Source organism: Bombina bombina, chromosome 4, assembly GCF_027579735.1.
Source record: "Bombina bombina isolate aBomBom1 chromosome 4, aBomBom1.pri, whole genome shotgun sequence".
Classification (NCBI taxonomy): domain Eukaryota; kingdom Metazoa; phylum Chordata; class Amphibia; order Anura; family Bombinatoridae; genus Bombina; species Bombina bombina.
This window is the reverse complement of record NC_069502.1, coordinates 941,900,493-941,923,031: the sequence shown is the minus strand read 5'-3', so window position 1 is coordinate 941,923,031 and position 22,539 is coordinate 941,900,493. Positions and strand designations below refer to the sequence as shown.

General features: G+C 38.2%; 1 protein-coding gene across 1 annotated transcript in view; it reads right to left on the bottom strand.

The window, feature by feature from the left end:
* Window positions 1-22,539, bottom strand: part of ACTN2 (actinin alpha 2) — a 147,068-nt gene that overhangs the window by 99,598 nt on the left and 24,931 nt on the right. The window contains exons 2-4 of the mRNA XM_053711936.1: window positions 8,292-8,406; window positions 4,133-4,252; window positions 1,058-1,144 (exon numbers count right to left, since the gene is read on the bottom strand). Of these exons, the coding sequence (XP_053567911.1) occupies window positions 1,058-1,144; window positions 4,133-4,252; window positions 8,292-8,406 (322 nt within the window). The remainder of the gene's footprint in view (window positions 1-1,057; window positions 1,145-4,132; window positions 4,253-8,291; window positions 8,407-22,539) is intronic.

Below are 22,539 nucleotides of genomic sequence, written 5' to 3'. Positions count from 1 at the left end.
GTGATCATAGAAATAAACTGGAAAGTTGTTTAAATTGCCTGCTCTATCTGAATCCTGAACATTTAATTTTGACTTTTGTGTCCCTTATTAGAATATTTAAAAATTAAATACTGTAGACATGATGTTTGTTCTGCCCTTAGTAATGAGCAGAAATACTTCAAAACCACACTTGGACCCAGGGCAAGGCTATGACAGTCAATGTCAACAGAGCCCTTTCTGGCCAGCAGCCATATGGGAGCCATCAGAGCTGCTTTCTTCCCCCTTGGTTAGTCAGCACCAGAAGATATGCACTTCCTGTACAAATACGGTGGCAGTTTTTTTTTGTAGGGTCAGACACTTACAAAATCCATACAATTTTCTTGCATTGTAAGCCCTATTTTGCAAATGGTCACACAGAGGGGCTATGCATGAAGTAGGTGGATCCTGGTCCCCACCATTTCCCCCTATAGTGAAATTAATACTGATTGCAGGGCCAGATGGAACCCCTAGATGTGCAGAATGAGAAAAGTGGGACTTATCAGCAGGGGCAGCAGACACAAGGGTTCAGTAGCACCCCAATCTTTTAGTTTGCATTCTTATTTTGCGAAGGACAGTCATTGGCTGAAGGGAACATTAAAAATTGCCCCATCTGCTATCGTCACTTTATCTCTAGCCACATCCTCATATCATCTAGCCATGCCACCCACACCTGTGACTCTGTCCACTGGTCTCCCTAACATAGACCCAATCCTCCTGGTCCTAGTCATCAGTGTAAAATAAAGTCAGTGTTTGCCCCAAAATTTTAATTCCTAAAACCAGCCCTGGTTATCTGCCACTGAGCTCCTATGGCACAGAACCGTTGTGCACTTCCTGATAGTTTTATATCAAAATAGACAGACAGCCTTACCTTAACCTCTTTCATGTAATGCCCCCTTTTAATGTTATTAAATAGAGCTCTTTTATATATTTGTATAGATATATATAGATTGATAGATAGATAGAGAGAGAGAGTTAAAGGGACATAACTTTGTTATATTGTTTGACACACAATATCTGCTTTTCTGTAACACATGCTTACCTTCTACAGATATGTCCTGAATAGCAAAGCGAAGGATGATTGTCCATATCATGCCCAATGTCATCTTTACATTCCCATCCACAATTTCTAAAGCAGAAACCAAAGGAAACATTCTCATATAATATATACTGTGTGTAGGTTTGTCAGCAAACTTGATGTTGAGTCTTATGTTAGAATCAGTCTACAAAATGGTGCTCAGTCTTAATACCTTTAAGATCTCTACTCTGATGTGGCAGTTCTAGAGGGAGTGCTGGAGAAGGGGTTGGGTTAGGTACCCCAAATCATTATTGTGAGGTCCTTTTTTTACAAAAACTTTGCTTTAGTGAACAAGAAGAAAGGTCAATAAAAAAAAATGATTTCAATAAAAAATAGAAAATGTTGACCCCAAGCCAGCTCTAACCTGAAATGTAGCTTTATGGCAAACTGTGTTTGCGACACCAATTTTAAGGTCTAGAACCACATTTAACTGATTGTTGTCTAAAATATACATGTCAAAAGATTAATTAGAAAGAACAAGTACCATGAAAAGTATTTGTCAAAGAAGGACCAAGGCTGCACTCAGAATAAAACTGCGCTTTATTACACAAAAAGTGAGCTTGTTGGGAGCAAGAGATGAGGCCCCTGTTCCAGCCCTTTGTGGGAGGGGCAAAACGCGCCATGCTCTGCAATTCAACGACGTAGTTGCTACGTCTCACACAAGCTGTGTGTTCTTACGCTAATCCGAGAAGCAGGGTTTTTGAATTTGCAAGCGAAGACACCGACCTACCTACGCCAAGTGACCGCACTAAGGAAGAGGTACTGGAGGTTCCATCTTAGTTGGCGGATGAAGTGCTGTGAAGGTCAGTTACGCTTAGAATAAGTCTTGCACCCCTCTCTGGATGTTTAACAACATAGTCAACTGTCTCCACTTACCATCTGATGATATGGGAAGTCTGGCGGTACCTCAGAGATTTGTACAAGTGATTTAATACTATCACGAAAAATTCTTGCTTTGATTGGAATTTAGGGAGAACTGTGACCGTATACCAGTGCGTGTCGTATGACACTTAAGTGCCTGGTCTTTGATTGATAACAGACTCTCTGCAATCATCGTTGCTTCTGGGGCCCCTCCATTACCTACTCATCCACTTAGGATTGCAATAGGACTTATACCTTTACCAGCCGGCTGCATTATATTGACAATATAAGAACACAGAAGTGCCACATGGCCCAATATTGTTTGATAACAAATAAAGGTAAAATATGTGATGGATACACTCACATTTAGTGCGGCACTCCTAGTGGTGCAGTAGAAGCGGTCTGGGGTCAATTAACAGTCACCCAGTAAACTTATATCCAGTGATCTGGAACTCCCAATGATCCACAGGTGAAAATGTAGACCAAGAAAGGCAAAAATGGTGGAAATAATATTCCGGCAGCAAGTGGTAAGTAAAAATAAAAATTACTTACTTTATTTAAGATAATAAAAACAACGCATTTCTCAGCCAACCAGTGGCTGTTTCATCAGGCTTAATTGATTAAGCCTGATGAAACAGCCACTGGTTGGCTGAGAAACGCATTGCTTTTATTATCTTAAATAAAGTAAGTAATTTTTATTTTTACTTACTACTTGCTGCCGGACTATTATTTCCACCATTTTTGCCTTTCTTGGTCTACATTCTCACCTGAGGATCATTGGGAGTTCCAGATCACCGGATATAAGTTTACTGGGTGACTGTATTGAACCCAGCTTGCCCTGTTTGCACCAAGGAAGGTGCTCTACTAAATGTGAGTGCAATATATATATATCACCATTATACACTATCTGCCCATACAAACAGTACTAGGCCATATAGGCACTTTTGTGTTCTATATAATTTCCTGCAGATTACTGAATATCCACCGGAGGTCAGTCTTCTGGGTGACTGTTAATTGATCCCAGACCGCTTCTTCTGCACCACTAGGGGTGCCGCACTAAATGTGAGTGTATCCATCACATATTTTACCTTTATTTGTTATCAAACAATATTGGGCCATGTGGCGCTTCTGTGTTTTTATATTGTCTACAGATTACTGATCCTGGATAGTGGCCTTGATCCTCTACAGATAGCTGCCTAGACCTGCATCATCATCTACCCAGTGTGGACTTTCTCTAGATGAGACTCAATTTGTATTAGATATTGGAGATTATTTACTTAGTTACTACTCTTGTATTTTATATCTGTTTATCTTGCATCACATATAGCATTATAGCCCTATATAAATACACTACTGTCAATATACATTTGTGTCATAAGAGGTATATATATATATACTTTTACCTTGTATGTGTGTATATATATATATGCACATCCACATATGCTATATAGCTTGACTTATCTGAACACTCTATTCCGCTGAATAGTTTACTTATTACATCATATTCCTAATTATATCACACACGGTCCTACAAGGACGCCCCCTATCTTTCTTGTATTTTTGCATTATATTGAGCTCATATACTGTATTTCCTAAGTTTTGGCCTTATTGTGTATTTAGACCTAAGCGTATCCACACAGTTTGATGTTGGTATTTTTTATGTTTTATAATCATTAGTATGTTTGTTTGGTGACCTTGTAGGTGGGGGTGGAACTCCCTCTTGCTCCCAACAAGCTCACTTTTTGTGTAATAAAATGCAGCCTTGGTCCTTCTTTGACAAATACTTTTCATGGTACTTGTTCTTTCTAATTAATCTTTTAATATTATTATGTAGGACTGCTTGCACCTTAGCGCATTAGAAATTGTCAGGTGCAACTCTATTTTAATTTTATTTTTTTGTTATAACTAAAATATACATAGTTGCTAAATCATTGAAATTAGAGTAAGTAAAATAAATGGTTTCATTTTCCCGAGCTATGCACTCAACATGCTTGCTGATTTCTAATGTGCTCCAAAGCAAGGGTACTACAGGGCTCTGAACCACTGAAAGATCCAGTTAGAAACATAGATTTCAGGATTTTGTCAGCAAGTAAAGGTGAGATTTGTATAAATATCACAATCAATTATTTGAAATCCACTATCACATGGGAGAGGACTTTTTTCTACAAGGTAACATACCTTCAGCTCCTATTGATACAAGCTTTACTCCTTTACTGGCAATGAAATCTAAAGCTTTGTTGACATTGGCAATTCTATGGAAACGCATCTTTCCTCTATCTGGTTTTGGAAGCCTCTCTCCTATGGAAAAATAGTATTATGATCAACAAATAAGCAGCAACATGGAAGAAGTAAACTTGTTAGAGGGCAGCACTATCTATACTGCAGATAAAGCATATTGTTATATATTGTTTTGAGTAGATGCTAAATTTCAATTGCCTACAGTTAACATTTTCTTTTACAGGACATTTTAATGTGAGCTTTTGAGAAATTAGAGAAAATGGATTCAATTTAATACTGTGCACACATCAAAAATAACTCCAACAGAAATCAATAAGGACATAGTTTATATGTTAAGATTGTTTGCTCTATCCTACCCCATAGTTGTAAAGGAGAGTTAAATGAAGATGCCCTGTTGTCACTGTAGAAACCACGATCAAAATTCAAGACATGTTGATGGGTGACCAAAGACTCATAATACACAATTTTCCCACATGGGGTGTCATACGGCATATTAAAGTCACTCTTATTGGATGTTTTGGGCATTAAAAAGTTTGTCTGAATGATGTGTACCCCAAATATTTAGTGCAGACCATAAGATACTGCAGATGGTGAGAATTTCTGACAAGAATTCAAAGTAATCCTGATTATTTCTATAGGCAATTCGTCACTATGGCTTAGTAATGGATACGCAACTTTGATCCTGAGACAAAAGTACAATTCAAGCAGTGGAAGTTCCATGGCTGTTCTGCACTTTAGAAATTTTGCATCCATGTGCTGGCAAGACTATAGGATATAGAGGGAATTTTGATGACTAACATCCTGCAGAGTGAAGAGACCTTAACAGATGACTACTATGCCAATAAAAGGCCAGATTATGAGTGGAGCGCAAACGTTTGCTCACAAGCGATAAGGGGTTTATTGTGGGTGTTTGTGCAACTCGTATTACAAGTTGAAAGTAAGCGTGATCGCTTGAGCGCAATTCAAGTTAAGGCTTGTTGGGTTAGTGAGTCCTCAGACTTCTGGTTAACTGTTTCACAGAACAAAAAACTTATAAAAAAATAAATGACAAAAGTACAGTTACGCTTATAATAACACCATCTGATAAAAAATATTTTATATATATATGTCTATATATGTGTACATATGTATTTATATGTGTATTTATGTATTTAAAGACATATATGCACATATCAACACATAAATACATATATAGACATACATAGAAGTGTATTGGAGCACTTTGCGCTAGATGAAAAAATTTAAATTTTTTGCAATATTCATATTAAATAAAGCGTTATACTGTATATTTACTGTAGCTAAATCCAATAGCTCAGTTCAGCACATCAGCTTATCAGACCGTGCAAGCTGCCAGAAGGAAGACCCTCCAAGAAATTTACTGAAATCTCTGCTCTTTAGTCAGCTACTCAGGGTGAGGAGAATGGTGTCTAATAAAGCCTTGGTAGATAATAGACTTAGGAAAATGGGTGATTTATTTATTGACAGGGGATACCCAGACGACCTTATAAAGGAGGGTATATGTAAAGTTAAGACTATGTCAAGACAACAAGTGTTGAAAGGTTCTACTAGAAATGATGGCATAAAGAACAAGAATAGACTTGTGTTTGTTACTACATATAATAAACAAAATGGAAGGATTATGGGTATAACCCTTGTCTTGGTTTCTTCAGTTGTAGTAATATGATCAAAGGGAAAACAAATTATAATCCCCACTCAGGAAGGGAATTTAGGATTAATGATTACCTCACATGTAATTTGGAATATATTATTTATTTAATTAAATTCCCATGTGGCCCTATCTATGTAGGGGAATCAAAGAGAAAAGTCAGGGAACGCCTTAAAGGGACAGTCAAGGCCAAAAAAAACTTTTATTTTTCAAATAGGGCAAGTAATTTTAAACAACTTTCCAATTTACTTTTATCAACAATTTTGCTTTGTTCTCTTGGTATTCTAGTTGAGAGCAAACCTAGGAAGGCTCATATGATAATTTCTAAGCCCTTGAAGGCCGCCTCTAATCACATGGTTTTGTATTTGCTTTTCACAACAGGGGAGAGTAGTTCAGGTAAACCATATAGATAGCATTGTGATCACGCCCGTGGGTTGTGGCAGACACTGCACTAATTGGCTAAAATGCAAGTCAATAGATAATAGCTAAAAGTCATGTGATTAGGGGCGGTCAGAAGATGCTTAGATACAAGATAGTCACAGCAGTAAAAAGTATATTAATATAACTGTGTTGGTTATGCAAAACTGGGGAATAGGTAATAAAGGGATTATCTATCTTTTTAAACAACAAAAATTCTAGTGTTGACTGTCCCTTTAATTAACACAAGTCTAATATTAGAAATGGGGACTTGGAGGCTCCTGTCTCCAATCATTTTGTAAGGGCAGGGCATCATATCTCCCAACTTAAATTTCAGGTAATTGAACAGGTTAAGAGACCTGGAAGAGGTGGCAACAGAGAGTTGATCCTGAAGAGGTGTGAAGCCTTCTGGATCTTCAAATTAGATACCATGCATCCTAGGGGTTGAACCAGGAACTGGATTGGTCCTTATTTCTGTGAATAACATTATATATGGTTCTAATAGTTTCTAAAAAAGTGATAATGTGGGGATATTAGTGTATACATTACAAGAGGGTGGTTTTACTCATTCTGTGTTTTTAATATTTTCTGTGTTTTTGGGTATAAAATGTATAATCTGTTGAGGTTGTATTTAAGATGTAAAAGGATAATGACCAACAGAGGGAGTTGTATGTACTAATTAAATGCACCTGGTAATTGTTTACCTGTTGGGTATAAGTAGGTGTGCATGTAATACCTAGAATGCTTACATGATTAAGGGTTGAATCCCGAAACGTTGTGTATTTTGCTCTCTGTACCCCTAAATAAATTTAATTCATTGGAACAAGTGCTGCTGCCTTTTTGTGCTTTTTGTATATTTACTGTAGATATTTCACATTCCAATGTTCTGCACATAGCAATATATGTTCTTTGTATTTTTAAACAGATATTCCTATTTATATCTGTATATATCTATACCTATATATATATATATATATATATATATATATATATATATATGATATATATTTTACAAAATACCATCAGATATATGTAGAAATATGTATTTATGAATAAATAGAACATATTCTTCTATGTGAAGAACATTGGAATGTGAAATATTCATATTTTTATGTTGTGGTTAGCGCACATGAGAATATGCAATCGGGTTTGCTCTCGAGTGAGGTGTTAGTTTTTATTCCACTTTTTTGCTATATTGACTTCTATGGGAGAATAGGTTATCACATACACGATAATATAAGTTTGGCTTTTTGTGCTCCTTGGGCTAGTGCACAAGCGAAATACAGTTTACTTTCAACTCATAATACGAGCACAACCCGACACCCGCAAAGACCTTACTTCTAGCGCAGTTAACGCTCAAGCTGGAGCGTTAATTAGCGATCCACTTGTAATCTGGCCCTTAATTGGAAAATTGCACAAAGCATTGAAAGAGAAGATATGTGGCAAGTTGAGTCAGAAAGTGCTGTTCCACCAAGAGAACTCTCTAGTGCACAAGTCCTTTGGTTTTATGGCAGCCATTGCTGAAGCTGGATTCATATTTCTGGATCACCTTTATTCACTAGACCATGCCCCATGAGTATTACCTGTTTCCAGGTTTGAAGGATCCCTTACAAGGAACATGTTTTGTGAGCAATAACAAAGTGATGGTGGCTGTTCATATGCGACTCTGCAGTCATATATGGAAATTAATAGCAAGTGGGCCCAATGAAGGCCGAAACGTTCGTCTGGGGTTGCTGTGTTCCTTGTTCAGAGAGGAATTGCCTGGTATTTTGGTGCTGGACTGACTGTAATAGGCGGGATCAGACTGATATATTACAGGAAAGTTCTACTCTGTGAAAAGCATTACTGGGCTAAAAGAAGTTGCACCCAGGTGGTAAATCACCAAAGAACAGGCTAACATTGGTATTGCGCTGTTCTTTGGTGATTTACCACCTGGGTGCAACTTAATTTGCATATGTAAAACAAAATTATTCTTGAATAAAAATTAAAATGTAAGAAGTAAAGTACAAGACAAACCTGAAATGACTTCTAGAAGAAGCATAAGCTTAAGGCCATTCCTGAAATCATCTTCAATGTTCTCGATTTGTGTGCTTGCTTTCCTCAAATGTGAATTACACCATGCAGTAAATGTCTGAAAAGTGCAAATAAAAAAAGCATGAAAAAATAATTTCATACATAAAAGAGTATCCTTGCTAGTTGCTACACTCCTTAACTTTTATTGAAGAATAAAATAATAAATGATCCAAGAGACTTTTTTGTAAAATCCTTATTGAAAGATGTTTATTAAGAAATAACATTATATTTAAAATGACCAATAAATATAAATATAACAATGTGATGTCCCACACACAGACATGAGTATAAGCTATAGTAAGAAAACAGAATCATTACAAATAATGAAAGATGTAGAAAAATAAAAATGTTATCTAAAAGAGTATTAAAGTACTAAAATAGACAAGATAAGGTTCCAGCCTAGTTTATATAGGACAAAAAATAAAGGAAGAAAATGAATACTGAATAGAAGAATTCAAAAGAATTAAAAAAAACTAACAAATAATTACTAGGTACCATTATGTTGACTATAAATCAGTGAACAATCGAAAGAATTAAAACAGGTATAAAACACTATAAGGAGAAACCGTAAACTGAACACATGAAAAGTAATAGGAGAACAAGAGACAAAAGAAAAAAAACAATAAATAAATAAAAAACAAGAAACCAAAATCAGGCTAGTAAATTAGCCAAAATAATATACTCTGGGCTAGATTAGAAGTGAAGTGCTAATTATCGATCATTCCCGCGTGCTAAAACTGTGCTCGGCTTTTTGTGTGAGTCGGACACCCCACATATTACACGTTGAAAGTAAAAAGTTTTCGCTTGTGTGCTTACCTGACACACGCGAAAAGCTGAAGTTACAATATTGCAATCGTATTAATGCATTCTCCCATAGACTTCAATGGAGCACAAAAAGTGGGAAAAAAATAGTGTTTTACTAACTAAAAAATACTAATGTGTTGTACTGTATATTTACTGTACATATTTCACATTCCAATGTTCTTCACTTAGAGGCTAATGTAATTTTTATTAAATACATATTTCCCTATATATGTGTAAATACCTATACCTACATATCTATCCCTATAGATACATATAGTAGGTATAGATATGTATTTTACATAAACAGTATCAGATTATATATATATATATATATATATATATATATATATATATATATAAATATATATTTAATAATAAAAAAGTACATTGTTGTCTATGTGAAGAACAAAGGAATATTAAATATGCGTTTTACGCATCGCATTTCTCAATTTGATCTTAACGCAGTTGGGTTAACACTCATGAAAACTTAGGCCTAGATTTAGAGTTTGGCGGTAGCCGTGAAAACCAGCGTTAGAGGCTCCTAACGCTGGTTTTAGGCTACCGCCGGTATTTGGAGTCACTGAAAAAAGGGTCTAACGCTCACTTTTCAGCCGCGACTTTTCCATACCGCAGATCCCCTTACGTCAATTGCGTATCCTATCTTTTCAATGGGATCTTTCTAATGCTGGTATTTAGAGTCTTGGCTGAAGTGAGCGTTAGAGCTCTAACGACAAAACTCCAGCCGCAGGAAAAAAGCAGGAGTTAAGAGCTTTCTGGGCTAACGCCGGTTCATAAAGCTCTTAACTACTGTACCCTAAAGTACACTAACACCCATAAACTACCTATGTACCCCTAAACTGAGGTCCCCCCACATCGCCGCAACTCGATTAAATATTTTTAACCCCTAATCTGCCGACCGCCACCTACGTTATACTTATGTACCCCTAATCTGCTGCCCCTAACACCGCCGACCCCTGTATTATATTTATTAACCCCTAACCTGCCCCCCACAACGTCGCCGCCAGCTACCTACAATAATTAACCCCTAATCTGCCGACCGCAAAGCGCCGCCACCTACATTATAGCTATGTACCCCTAATCTGCTGCCCCTAACACCGCCGACCCCTATATTATATTTATTAACCCCTAACCTGCCCCCCACAACGTCGGCGCCAGCTACCTACAATAATTAACCCCTAATCTGCCGACCGCAAAGCGCCGCCACCTACGTTATACTTATGTACCCCTAATCTGCTGCCCCTAACACCGCCGACCCCTGTATTATATTTATTAACCCCTAACCTGCCCCCCACAACGTCGCCGCCAGCTACCTACAATAATTAACCCCTAATCTGCCGACCGTAAAGCGCCGCCACCTACATTATAGCTATGTACCCCTAATCTGCTGCCCCTAACACCGCCGACCCCTATATTATATTTATTAACCCCTAATCTGCCCCCCTCAACGTCGCCGACACCTGCCTACACTTATTAACCCCTAATCTGCCGAGCGGACCTGAGCGCTACTATAATAAAGTTATTAACCCCTAATCCGCCTCACTAACCCTATCATAAATAGTATTAACCCCTAATCTGCCCTCCCTAACAACGCCGACACCTAACTTCAATTATTAACCCCTAATCTGACGACCGGAGCTCACCGCTACTATAATAAATGGATTAACCCCTAAAGCTAAGTCTAACCCTAACACTAACACCCCCCTAACTTAAATATAATTTAAATCTAACGAAATTAATTAACTCTTATTAAATAAATTATTCCTATTTAAAGCTAAATACTTACCTGTAAAATAAACCCTAATATAGCTACAATATAAATTATAATTACATTGTAGCTATTTTAGGATTAATATTTATTTTACAGGCAACTTTGTAATTATTTTAAGCAGGTACAATAGCTATTAAATAGTTAAGAACTATTTAATAGTTACCTAGTTAAAATCATAACAAAATTACCTGTAAAATAAATCCTAACCTAAGTTATAATTAAACATAACACTACCCTATCAATAAATTAATTAAATAAAATACCTACAATTACCTACAATAAAACCTAACACTACACTATCAATAAATAAATTAAATACAATTACTACAAATAACTACAATTACATAAACTAACTAAAGTACAAAAAATAAAAAAGAACTAAGTTACAAAAAATAAAAAAAATATTTACAAACATAAGAAAAATATTACAACAATTTTAAACTAATTACACCTACTCTAAGCCCCCTAATAAAATAACAAAGACCCCCAAAATAAAAAAATGCCCTACCCTATTCTAAATTAATAGAGTTAAAAGCTCTTTTACCTTACCAGCCCTGAACAAGGCCCGTTGCGGGGCATGCCCCAAGAAAATCAGCTCTTTTGTCTGTAAAAAAAAACATACAATACCCCCCCCAACATTACAACCCACCACCCACATACCCCTAATCTAACCCAAACCCCCCTTAAATAAACCTAACACTAAGCCCCTGAAGATCTTCCTACCTTGTCTTCACCTCAACAGGTATCACCGATCCGTCCTGGCATCCGGTGCTGAAGAGGTCCAGAAGAGGCTCCAAAGTCTTCCTCCTATCCGGCAAGAAGAGGACATCCGGACCGGCAAACATCTTCATCCAAGCGGCATCTTCGATCTTCTTCCATCCGGTGCGGAGCGGGTCCATCTTGAAGCAGCCGACGCGGATCCATCCTCTTCTTCCGGCGTCTCCCGACGAATGACGGTTCCTTTAAGGGACGTAATCCAAGATGGCGTCCCTCGAATTCCGATTGGCTGATAGGATTCTATCAGCCAATCGGAATTAAGGTAGGAATATTCTGATTGGCTGATGGAATCAGCCAATCAGAATCAAGTTCAATCCGATTGGCTGATCCAATCAGCCAATCAGATTGAGCTCGCATTCTATTGGCTGTTCCGATCAGCCAACAGAATGCGAGCTCAATCTGATTGGCTGATTGGATCAGCCAGTAGGATTGAACTTGATTCTGATTGGCTGATTCCATCAGCCAATCAGAATTTTCCTACCTTAATTCCGATTGGCTGATAGAATCCTATCAGCCAATCGGAATTCGAGGGACGCCATCTTGGATGACGTCCCTTAAAGGAACCGTCATTCGTCGGGAGACGCCGGAAGAAGAGGATGGATCTGCGTCGGCTGCTTCAAGATGGACCCGCTCCGCACCGGATGGAAGAAGATCGAAGATGCCGCTTGGATGAAGATGTTTGCCGGTCCGGATGTCCTCTTCTTGCCGGATAGGAGGAAGACTTTGGAGCCTCTTCTGGACCTCTTCAGCACCGGATGCCAGGACGGATCGGTGATACCTGTTGAGGTGAAGACAAGGTAGGAAGATCTTCAGGGGCTTAGTGTTAGGTTTATTTAAGGGGGGTTTGGGTTAGATTAGGGGTATGTGGGTGGTGGGTTGTAATGTTGGGGGGGGGTATTGTATGTTTTTTTTTACAGGCAAAAGAGCTGATTTTCTTGGGGCATGCCCCGCAAAGGGCCCTGTTCAGGGCTGTTAAGGTAAAAGAGCTTTTAACTCTATTAATTTAGAATAGGGTAGGGCATTTTTTTATTTTGGTGGTCTTTGTTATTTTATTAGGGGGCTTAGAGTAGGTGTAATTAGTTTAAAATTGTTGTAATATTTTTCTTATGTTTGTAAATATTTTTTTATTTTTTGTAACTTAGTTCTTTTTTATTTTTTGTACTTTAGTTAGTTTATGTAATTGTAGTTATTTGTAGTAATTGTATTTAATTTATTTATTGATAGTGTAGTGTTAGGTTTTATTGTAGGTAATTGTAGGTATTTTATTTAATTAATTTATTGATAGGGTAGTGTTATGTTTAATTATAACTTAGGTTAGGATTTATTTTACAGGTAATTTTGTTATGATTTTAACTAGGTAACTATTAAATAGTTCTTAACTATTTAATAGCTATTGTACCTGGTTAAAATAATTACAAAGTTGCCTGTAAAATAAATATTAATCCTAAAATAGCTACAATGTAATTATAATTTATATTGTAGCTATATTAGGATTTATTTTACAGGTAAGTATTTAGCTTTAAATAGGAATAATTTATTTAATAAGTGTTAATTAATTTCGTTAGATTTAAATTATATTTAAGTTAGGGGGGTGTTAGTGTTAGGGTTAGACTTAGCTTTAGGGGTTAATCCATTTATTATAGTAGCGGTGAGCTCCGGTCGTCAGATTAGGGGTTAATAATTGAAGTTAGGTGTCGGCGATGTTAGGGAGGGCAGATTAGGGGTTAATACTATTTATGATAGGGTTAGTGAGGCGGATTAGGGGTTAATAACTTTATTATAGTAGCGATCAGGTCCGCTCGGCAGATTAGGGGTTAATAAGTGTAGGCAGGTGTCGGCGACGTTGAGGGGGGCAGGTTAGGGGTTAATAAATATAATATAGGGGTCGGCGGTGTTAGGGGCAGCAGATTAGGGGTACATAGGGATAATGTAAGTTGCGGCGGTTTACGGAGCGGAAGATTAGGGGTTAATAATATAATGCAGGGGTCAGCGATAGCGGGGGCGGCAGATTAGGGGTTAATAAGTGTAAGGCTAGGGGTGTTTAGACTCGGGGTACATGTTAGGGTGTTAGGTGCAGACGTAGGAAGTGTTTCCCCATAGGAAACAATGGGGCTGCGTTAGGAGCTGAACGCTGCTTTTTTGCAGGTGTTAGGTTTTTTTTCAGCTCAAACAGCCCCATTGTTTCCTATGGGAGAATCGTGCACGAGCACGTTTTTGAGGCTGGCCGCGTCCGTAAGCAACTCTGGTATCGAGAGTTGCATTCGCGGTAAAAATGCTCTAGGCTCCTTTTTTGGAGCCTAACGCAGCATTTTTTTGGACTCTCGATACCAGAGTTAAATTTATGGTGCGGCCAGAAAAAAGCCCGCGTAGCGTTAACAACCCATCTACCGCCAAACTCCAAATCTAGGCCTTAGTATTCTTAAGGCGCGTTATTAAGATGTTACATATAAAATATTTAAAAAATCAGCCAAAAGAATTTCAGTAGCTCTCATCCTATTGGCTGATTTGAACAGCCAATAGGATTTTAGTAGCTCTCATCCTATTGGCTGATTTGAATTTCAAAAATTAAATCAGCCAAAAGGAATGCAAGGGACACCATTTTGAAACAGCTCCCTTGCATTGAAGATTCAGTGTACGGCGGTGGCCATATGAAGAGGATGCTCTGCGCCAGATGTCTTGAAGGATGGACACGCTCCGCGCTGCCGGGATGAAGATAGAAAATGCTGCCTGGATGAAGATAGAAAATGCCATCTGGATGAAGATAGAAGACGCCTGCCTGGATGGATGAAGCCCTCACCGCCTGGATGAAGACTTCTCGCCACCTGGCTGTCCAGACTTCAGAAACGGTAAGTGGATCGTCGGGGGTTAGTGTTAGATTTTTTTTTTTAAATAGTATTTTTATTGAGGTTGTGCGAGAACAGTACAACTTAAATTAAACAACACATCAGTAAAACCAATATGGATGTTACATTTCAATTTAACAATTTCTATATATGTTGAAAGATAAGATTCTCAATATGAAGTATCCTATTAAGAAAGAAAAAAAAAAGAACAGAAAACTGGAACCTCGTTTTCTTAATTAGCAATGTGAATGATCATATTTAAACCAATGAACTCAAATTAGTTTAGCAATTGACATGTTAAGTATAAACACAAATGAAAATACAGTTCTACTATGTAGGTAATATGGTAAGATAGATAAATATAGATAGGTAGGTTGCGGCATAGACAAGAGAAGCCGCGTGGTTAGACCTCCTGAATTAGGAGGTTCATTATGGGGAGGTGGGAAATTGGATGCGATGGATAGGGTATGCAGCGAAGGAGGCATTTAAATTGTAGAATATCACAGGTAGGGCAGGCACACCTCAAGTAATGACTCATCAAACATTTTAGGTGAATATCAAGGCTAGTAACCTGATGTCTGGTGGGAGAGTTCTAACAATACCAGTGGTATATTATGGATTTTAGATCTGTTATTACCTGAATAGACAATCAAGACCTTTATGGGTTTAATTATGAGCATGAGAACGTAATAAACAGCCTGTGTTGTTGCATCGAGAGAAGGAGCTAATTATACGTTGGGCTGATATCATACTTGGCATATTGAGGCAAAAAAATCTAAACTTAGAGGTTGGGCACTAGATATGCAGCTCGGTTAAAATAATGCGGGTAAGGGAATTATAAATAATACTAGTAGTGTAGGTCCAAGAGATAAGAGCTTTACTTATATACATTGGATTACATTATGGTGTAAAACTATGTCTGAAACTATGGAGCTATATATTTATAAAATATGAATATCCCGTTGCCCCGGCCGCTGGCAGCAAGATGCCGTGTTTAGAAATCATAGTTAAACTCCAAATATGTGTAGGAAGTATAATAAGCTGCAGACATATAGATGTTATAAGATGAAGTGCTTAAATGCTATTTATATAACAATGGGTTTAAATAATCAGAGAGGTGCCTGTAAGTGTAAAGTAGTGTCTATACATGATAACTAGAGAGATGATGGTCTGGCCCCATTCAAATATACATCAACCACATAATACAGCAGGCCACAAGTAGCTGGCTTTATAGTACATTAGGCAACACCTGAGTAATATATTTAACTTATAGTGAGCTGCTACTTTGTAATGAGGTAGTTCAGCTTTGACGGACATAACTGGATTAGAAGCCTGTAAATGGGCTGGTATAACAGTGGGCTCAACTTCTGTTATGGGAAAGAGGTTTCTCTATAGTGTATGATATCTTAGTAACAGAGAAATAGAATGGTGTATAGCATGTAAGGTGCAGCTTTAAATAAAATGGTATCAGCATAAATTTAGTTATAGTTATCGCACCTCAGTGGTAAGGTGGCTCTAGAAATAACCCATGGGAGATCCCAGAGCATATTGTAGAGTAATTGTTAACAAATTGCATATAGACATAAAGATATAAGCACTTAAAACAGTGAAGAGAAGATGAGTAATAAACAGTTCCATAGTGATGTTCTTTAAATTTACCCCACACCAGTGGCTAATGATATATAACAGTCTCATAGCGTGAATTACCATAGGGAGAGCAAACACAGCAAACAGTAAAGTAATAGGCAGATTGAATTGACATCTTCAACAATCCAGAGCAATGTTATGCAATACATATTACAGCCAGGGTTCTGATAAACAAAGAGAAATATGAGCACAAAAAAGGCATATCCTCACATAGAGCCGGCATTCTCCATGCTGAAAAAAAGAGTGTCTTTTTATACCCTGTCACCACAAGTATTTCTCATGTGACATAGGCGAAAGGGTAGTTAGCAAATACTGTGCCCTATTCTTAAAGCACGGTGTGATGGCAAGATCTACTATAATTTGGGCTGTTCATGGAATGTCTCCAGCACCGCTCCAGGAGGCGTGAGCTTGTTTAGGGCTAGCTTATTCCCCGTCAAGGAAGTTCCCACTGGGATGGGCAACCACTAAAATATGTGTAAACTCCCTCAACTCATAGCTTACCACCAGGGTCCCAATATCTCAGCAGGTAGTGGGTTGCGCAATGTAGTTCACCGTCTTGTAATGGAGCCGGTGAGTACTGTCCTAAGGCGTGGAGGAGAGCATGCGGAGTCACCAGAGCTGTAGTTGGAGTTGCGCTGTGTAACTTCAGGGACTCGCTGCCATGGCCGTCTGCCAAGATTGGTGCGAGAGCTTCAGGTGGGATTACACTGGCTTGAGGGAGACCATCCAAAGCTGTGGTAGTATGTGCTGCCCTTCGAGTCGCCAGATAAACAAGATGGTCTGACTCTTTTGTTGTGTTATCTCCCTGGCCCATCGTAGCTGTGTTGCAGGCGGGGGGTAATCGCCGGGGCCCCTCAGCGACACCCCCCCCATTCAGGCAAGGCGGGCTCAGTGATGTCAGGCTGCCGGAATAGACAGCCGCCATCTCCGCTACACACCGCATATAGATGTTCAGCCAGAGACGCGTGGTGTTTGTTAAGCAAGAGCCTCAACTCCTTTAAAAAGCAGGCCGAGTTTCTCATGGTGCAAGCTGGAGAGGGAACTGTGAGAGATAAGTTTTCAGGTGCCACGCTAGATAGAAAGTTAGAAAGTTATAAGTCGAAAGAGTAGCGTTTTCAATATGGCGGCTCCCCCTCTCAGCTCCGCAGCACAGGCCAGCTATAGTAACTCGGTGCAGACTCACAGGATCCCCACAAAGTGAATAAGAGCTAAGTAACAGTTCCTGGGTCCATCCACACAGATTTAGGTAGTAAAGAGAGACTGTGAGACACAAATAAACCTCAGAATTAGGATCTTGGGCCCGGGAGCTGCACCAAGACATGTCCTGCTAGCACTGCAGTTGGCTCCGCCCCCCCCCCCCCCCCAGTGGGTGGTTTTTTTTTTTAGATTAAGGCTTGGGCTATCTTAAAAGAGCTAAATGCCCTATTTTTTTTTCAGGGAATAGGGGTTAATATATTTATTATAGTGTGGGTGATGTTGGGGTGCGGGGGAATAGGGGTTAATAACTTTATTATAGTGACGGCGATGTCGGGGAGCGGAGGAATAGGTCTTAATCCATTTTATTAGTGGCGGTGATGTCGGGAGCGGCAGATTAGGGGTTAATAACTTTAAAATAGTGTTTGTGATGCAGGAGACCGGAGGAATAGGGGTTAATAGGTAGTTTATGGGTGTTAGCGTACTTAGTAACTACGGAACGGATCGTGTCGGTATAGGCTGTAACGCAAGCATTTTAGCCTCACCGCACAACCTGTAATACCGACGCTATGGAAATCCCACGCAAAAAACGTAATTTTTGTGTGGGATTGATGTTGCGTTATATGCTAAAATGCTTGCGGTACAGCTATATCGACAAGACTCGTAATGGCTGCATTCCGGTTTTTACACTGAAATGGACATTTTTTCAGCATTAAAACCGGAACGCAAAACTTGTAATCTAGGTGCATGTGCACTAACCTGACACCATTTTAGACCTTAATCGTTAAACCCAAAGCACATTACACATATTTTACTTTTTTTTTAATTTTTATTATTAAATATATATATATATATATATATATATATATATATCTGACAATGTAATGTAGAATATATAGCTATACCTATATATCTATAGAGAAAGTAACTCATTGTGTAGTTAACAAATCTAGACAGGCCAGAAGGCTTGTTTTTCCCACAGAAAACCTCTGAATTACATTGTTTCCAATGCAGCAAATGATTCTGGGTAAGATATGACACACTTTTTTACTTCAAGTCTGCTTTTCAGCAGATTCCCTTTACACCAAAGCATCGCTGTTCACACAGTTTATAAGCTTAGCTATGGTTAGTGCAGTGATTTATAACCATCCCAGGACAGACTGTTTCGTGGTTTTTGCCACTCATCAGCTGGGAGAAGGTTTGAATCACTGCTGGGTGAAGCTGATTTCTGGACAAAATACAACAACATTTAAAATTAGGGGGAGGTAAAAAGTGAGTTTAAAATCCTCCACTACGCACAAAATATAGAGAAAGTAACTTATTGTGTAGTTCATTAACAAATCTAAACAGGCCAGAAGGCTTGTTTTTCCCACAGAAAACCTCTGAATTACATTCGGCTAGATTACGAGTCTTGCGTTATGAGGGGTGCGGTGCTAACGTGCAGTTTTTTCTCACCGCTCACTTACCTGCAGCGCTGGTATTACGGGTTTTTACAAACCCGGCGTTAAAAGGCAAGAAGTGAGTGTAGAGCAAAATTGAGCTCCATACCGCACTCCAATACCAGAGCTGCTTAAGTGAGTGGTGAGCTGGTTATACGTGCTCGTGCACAATTTCCCCATAGACCTCAATGGGGAGAGCCGGCTGAGAAAAACACCTGCCAAAAAGCAGCGTAAAACTCAGTAACGCAGCCCCATTGATTCCTAAGGGGAAACACATTTTATGTTTACACCTAACACCCTAACATGAACCCCGAGTCTAAACACCACTAATCTTACACTTATTAACCCCTAATCTGCAGCCCTTGACATCGCCGCCACCTACATTATATTTATTAACCCCCAATCTGCTGCCCCCAACATCGCAGCGACCTACCTACATTTATTAACCCCTAATCTGCCGTCCCCAAAATTAAATTTATTAACCCTTTAAACCTAAGTCTAACCCTAACACCCCCTAACTTAAATATAATTTAAATAAATCTAAATACAAATTACTATAATTCCCTAAATTATTCCTATTTAAAACTAAATACTTACCTATAAAATAAAACCTAAGCTAGCTACAATATAATTAATAGTTACATTATAGCTAGCTTAGGGTTTATTTTTATTTTACAGGCAAGTTTGTATTTATTTTAACTAGGTAGAATAGTTACTAAATAGTTATTAACTATTTACTAACTCCCTAGCTAAAATAAATACAAATTTACCTGCAAAATAAAACCTAACCTAATTTACACTAAAACCTAACACTACACTACAATTAAATAAATTACCTAAATTAAATACAATTAAATAAATTAAATACAATTAGCTAAATTACAACAAAAAAACACTAATTTACAGAAAATAAAAAACGAATTACAAGATATTTAAACTAATTACACCTAATCTAAGAGCCCTATAAAAATAAAAAAGCCCCCCCACAATAATAAAACCCCCTAGCCTAAACTAAACTATCAATAGCCCTTAAAAGGGACTTTTGCAGGGCATTGCCCCAAAGAAATCAGCTCTTTTACCTGTAATTAAAAAATACAAATGTAAAACCCACCACCCACACAACCAACCCCCCAAATAAAAGCCTAACTAAAAAAACCTAAGCTCCCCATTGCCCTGAAAAGGGCATTTAGATGGGCATTGCCCTTAAAAGGGCATTTAGCTCTATTGATGCCCAAACCCCTAACTTAAAAATAAAACCCACCCAATACACCCTTAAAAAAATCCTAACACTAACCCCCAAAGATTCACTTACCGGGAGAAGTCTTCATCCAAGCGGCAAGATGTCCTCAAAGAAGCCGGCAGAAGTGGTCCTCCAGACGGGCAGAAGTGGTCCTCCAGATGGGCAGAAGTCTATAATATTTAACTAGTGTTTGCAAGGCAGGAGTGCGGTGGTTTAGGGGTTAATATGTTTATTATAGTGGCGGCGATGTCCGGAGCAGCAGATTAGGGGTTAAAACTTTTATTATAGTGTTTGTGATGTTTTAATTATAGTGTTTGCCTCGGTTTAGGGGTTAATAGGTAGTTTATGGGTGTTAGTGTACTTTTTAGCACTTTAGTTATGAGTTTCATGCTACAGTTTTGTAATGTAAAACTCATAACTACTGACTTTAGAATGCGTTAGGAATCTTGGAAGTAGAGGGTGTACCGGCGCTATGCAAGTCCCATTGAAAAAAGACTTTATGAAATTTACGTAAGTTGATTTGCATTAAGGCCAAAAAAGTGTGCGGTGCCCCATAACCTGCAAGACTCGTAATACCAGCGGGCGTTAAAAAGCAGCGTTAGGACCTGTTAACGCTGCTTTTAAAGCTTACCGCAAAACTCGTAATCTAGCCGATTGTTTCCAATTCAGCAAAGGATTCTGGGTAAGATATGCAAATGAGGCCCACAATCACACACTTTTTTACTTCAAGTTTGCTTTTCTCATTTGCATATCTTAACAATGTAATTCAGAGGTTTTCTGTGGGAAAAACAAGCCTTCTGGCCTGTCTAGATTTGTTAATGAACTACACGAGTTACTTTCTCTATATTTTGTGCGTAGTGGAGGATTTTAAACTCACTTTTCCCCCCTAATTTTAAATGTTGTTATGTATCTATAGGAATAGATATACATAAATATATGTATTTACAATACAAATAAAATATTCCTGTATGTGAAGAACATTGGAATGTGAAATATTAATAACTCCTGTCAGGTTAGCATGCAAGCGATGAGTCCTGAAGTTAGCGCGGTCGGACTTTGCTCGCACACAAAACTTTTACTTTCAACTTTTTATGTGTGCGCTAACCAGCATGTGCAAAAAGATTACTTCAAACTCAGTTGTATAAGCATTTTCCCTTAACTGCAAGTTAATAGAAACTTTTTCTAATAGAATAAGGGGCCGATTTATCAATGCTTCAACTGATAATACGCTGGAATCTTGCGTCAATTTAGATGCAAAGTTGATCCGCTGTAGTTAACAAAGCGTCAAGATCGTCAAATGTTGAAATGTGTGACGTAATATACGCTCCCGCGATATCAATCCGACGCAGATCGATGCTTGTGTTATTCGAGCGGAATACTGATCATCCGCCGTCACATTCTACTCTATTTGACCTTTTGCCAATTTATCAAACATTCAACAGGTACCCTCGCGTCTATTCCGACGTAGCGTACCTATCTTTCAAACAGCAACCCTTGAGGCTGCGAATGCCATATAAATCAATGGGAGTCTGAAAACACAGAAAGGTTATGTGTGATGCTGCAAGACAATGAAGCATATTAGATAATAAAAGTAAATTAGGGAGATGTTACCCTACTTATGGATTATGTTACATCTTTGTCTCTCATTACAAAAACTAGGGGACAATATTATTGCTCCAAATTTGGTGCACTGGTAGAATCTGTTGCTAAGTGGGCACAATGGTCTGTGGGGTCACACAATGCCCCACAAATGCTTTACCTTACATTCTTGATACCATATGCATATTTTTCACAACTGACCAGTCATTTTACCCCTTGCATACCAGCAAAACACGTAAACAGAAGTGATTTGACCACTAAATGGAAAATCGTTGTCATACATTTCGAGTCGCTTACAATTTTACGTAGTAAAACGATTGAATGGTGTATTTTTATTTAAAATATTTTATTTTCCCAGTAAAGTAAGTCATTTTAAAGACAATATTTTTATCAAATGTTATAATTTTTAATATTTTTATACAGGCCATGTCGCTTTTCAAGGCAAACAGAAAAAGAAAGATTGTCAATGAGGGCAGAAAATTCCAGGAAAGGTGGGAATTGCGTTACATCTGCACAAAGGTAAAAACACTATGATACAGTTCACAAACAACAATATTGACACTTCAAGGTTAATTTAAGAGAAGAAAAAGTAAAAAGTATAAAGAACTCAGAGTCTGCAACAAGTATTTACGTTTATGAAAGGCAATGAATCTGTACTGAGAGCCAGTTATGAAATTAGCTATTTACGGGGAAACATTCCAAACCCTTCAGTGCTGGCCCCTTAGTTAAGAAATGTATGATAAAAGCAGCTGAAAACGTATGTCCCGAAAACGTGCAAATGTTTTCAGAGATTTTATAAAGAGGAATACAGTGGCTGAAAGAATAACAGATATGGCAGACAACCTGACTGAACAACTGC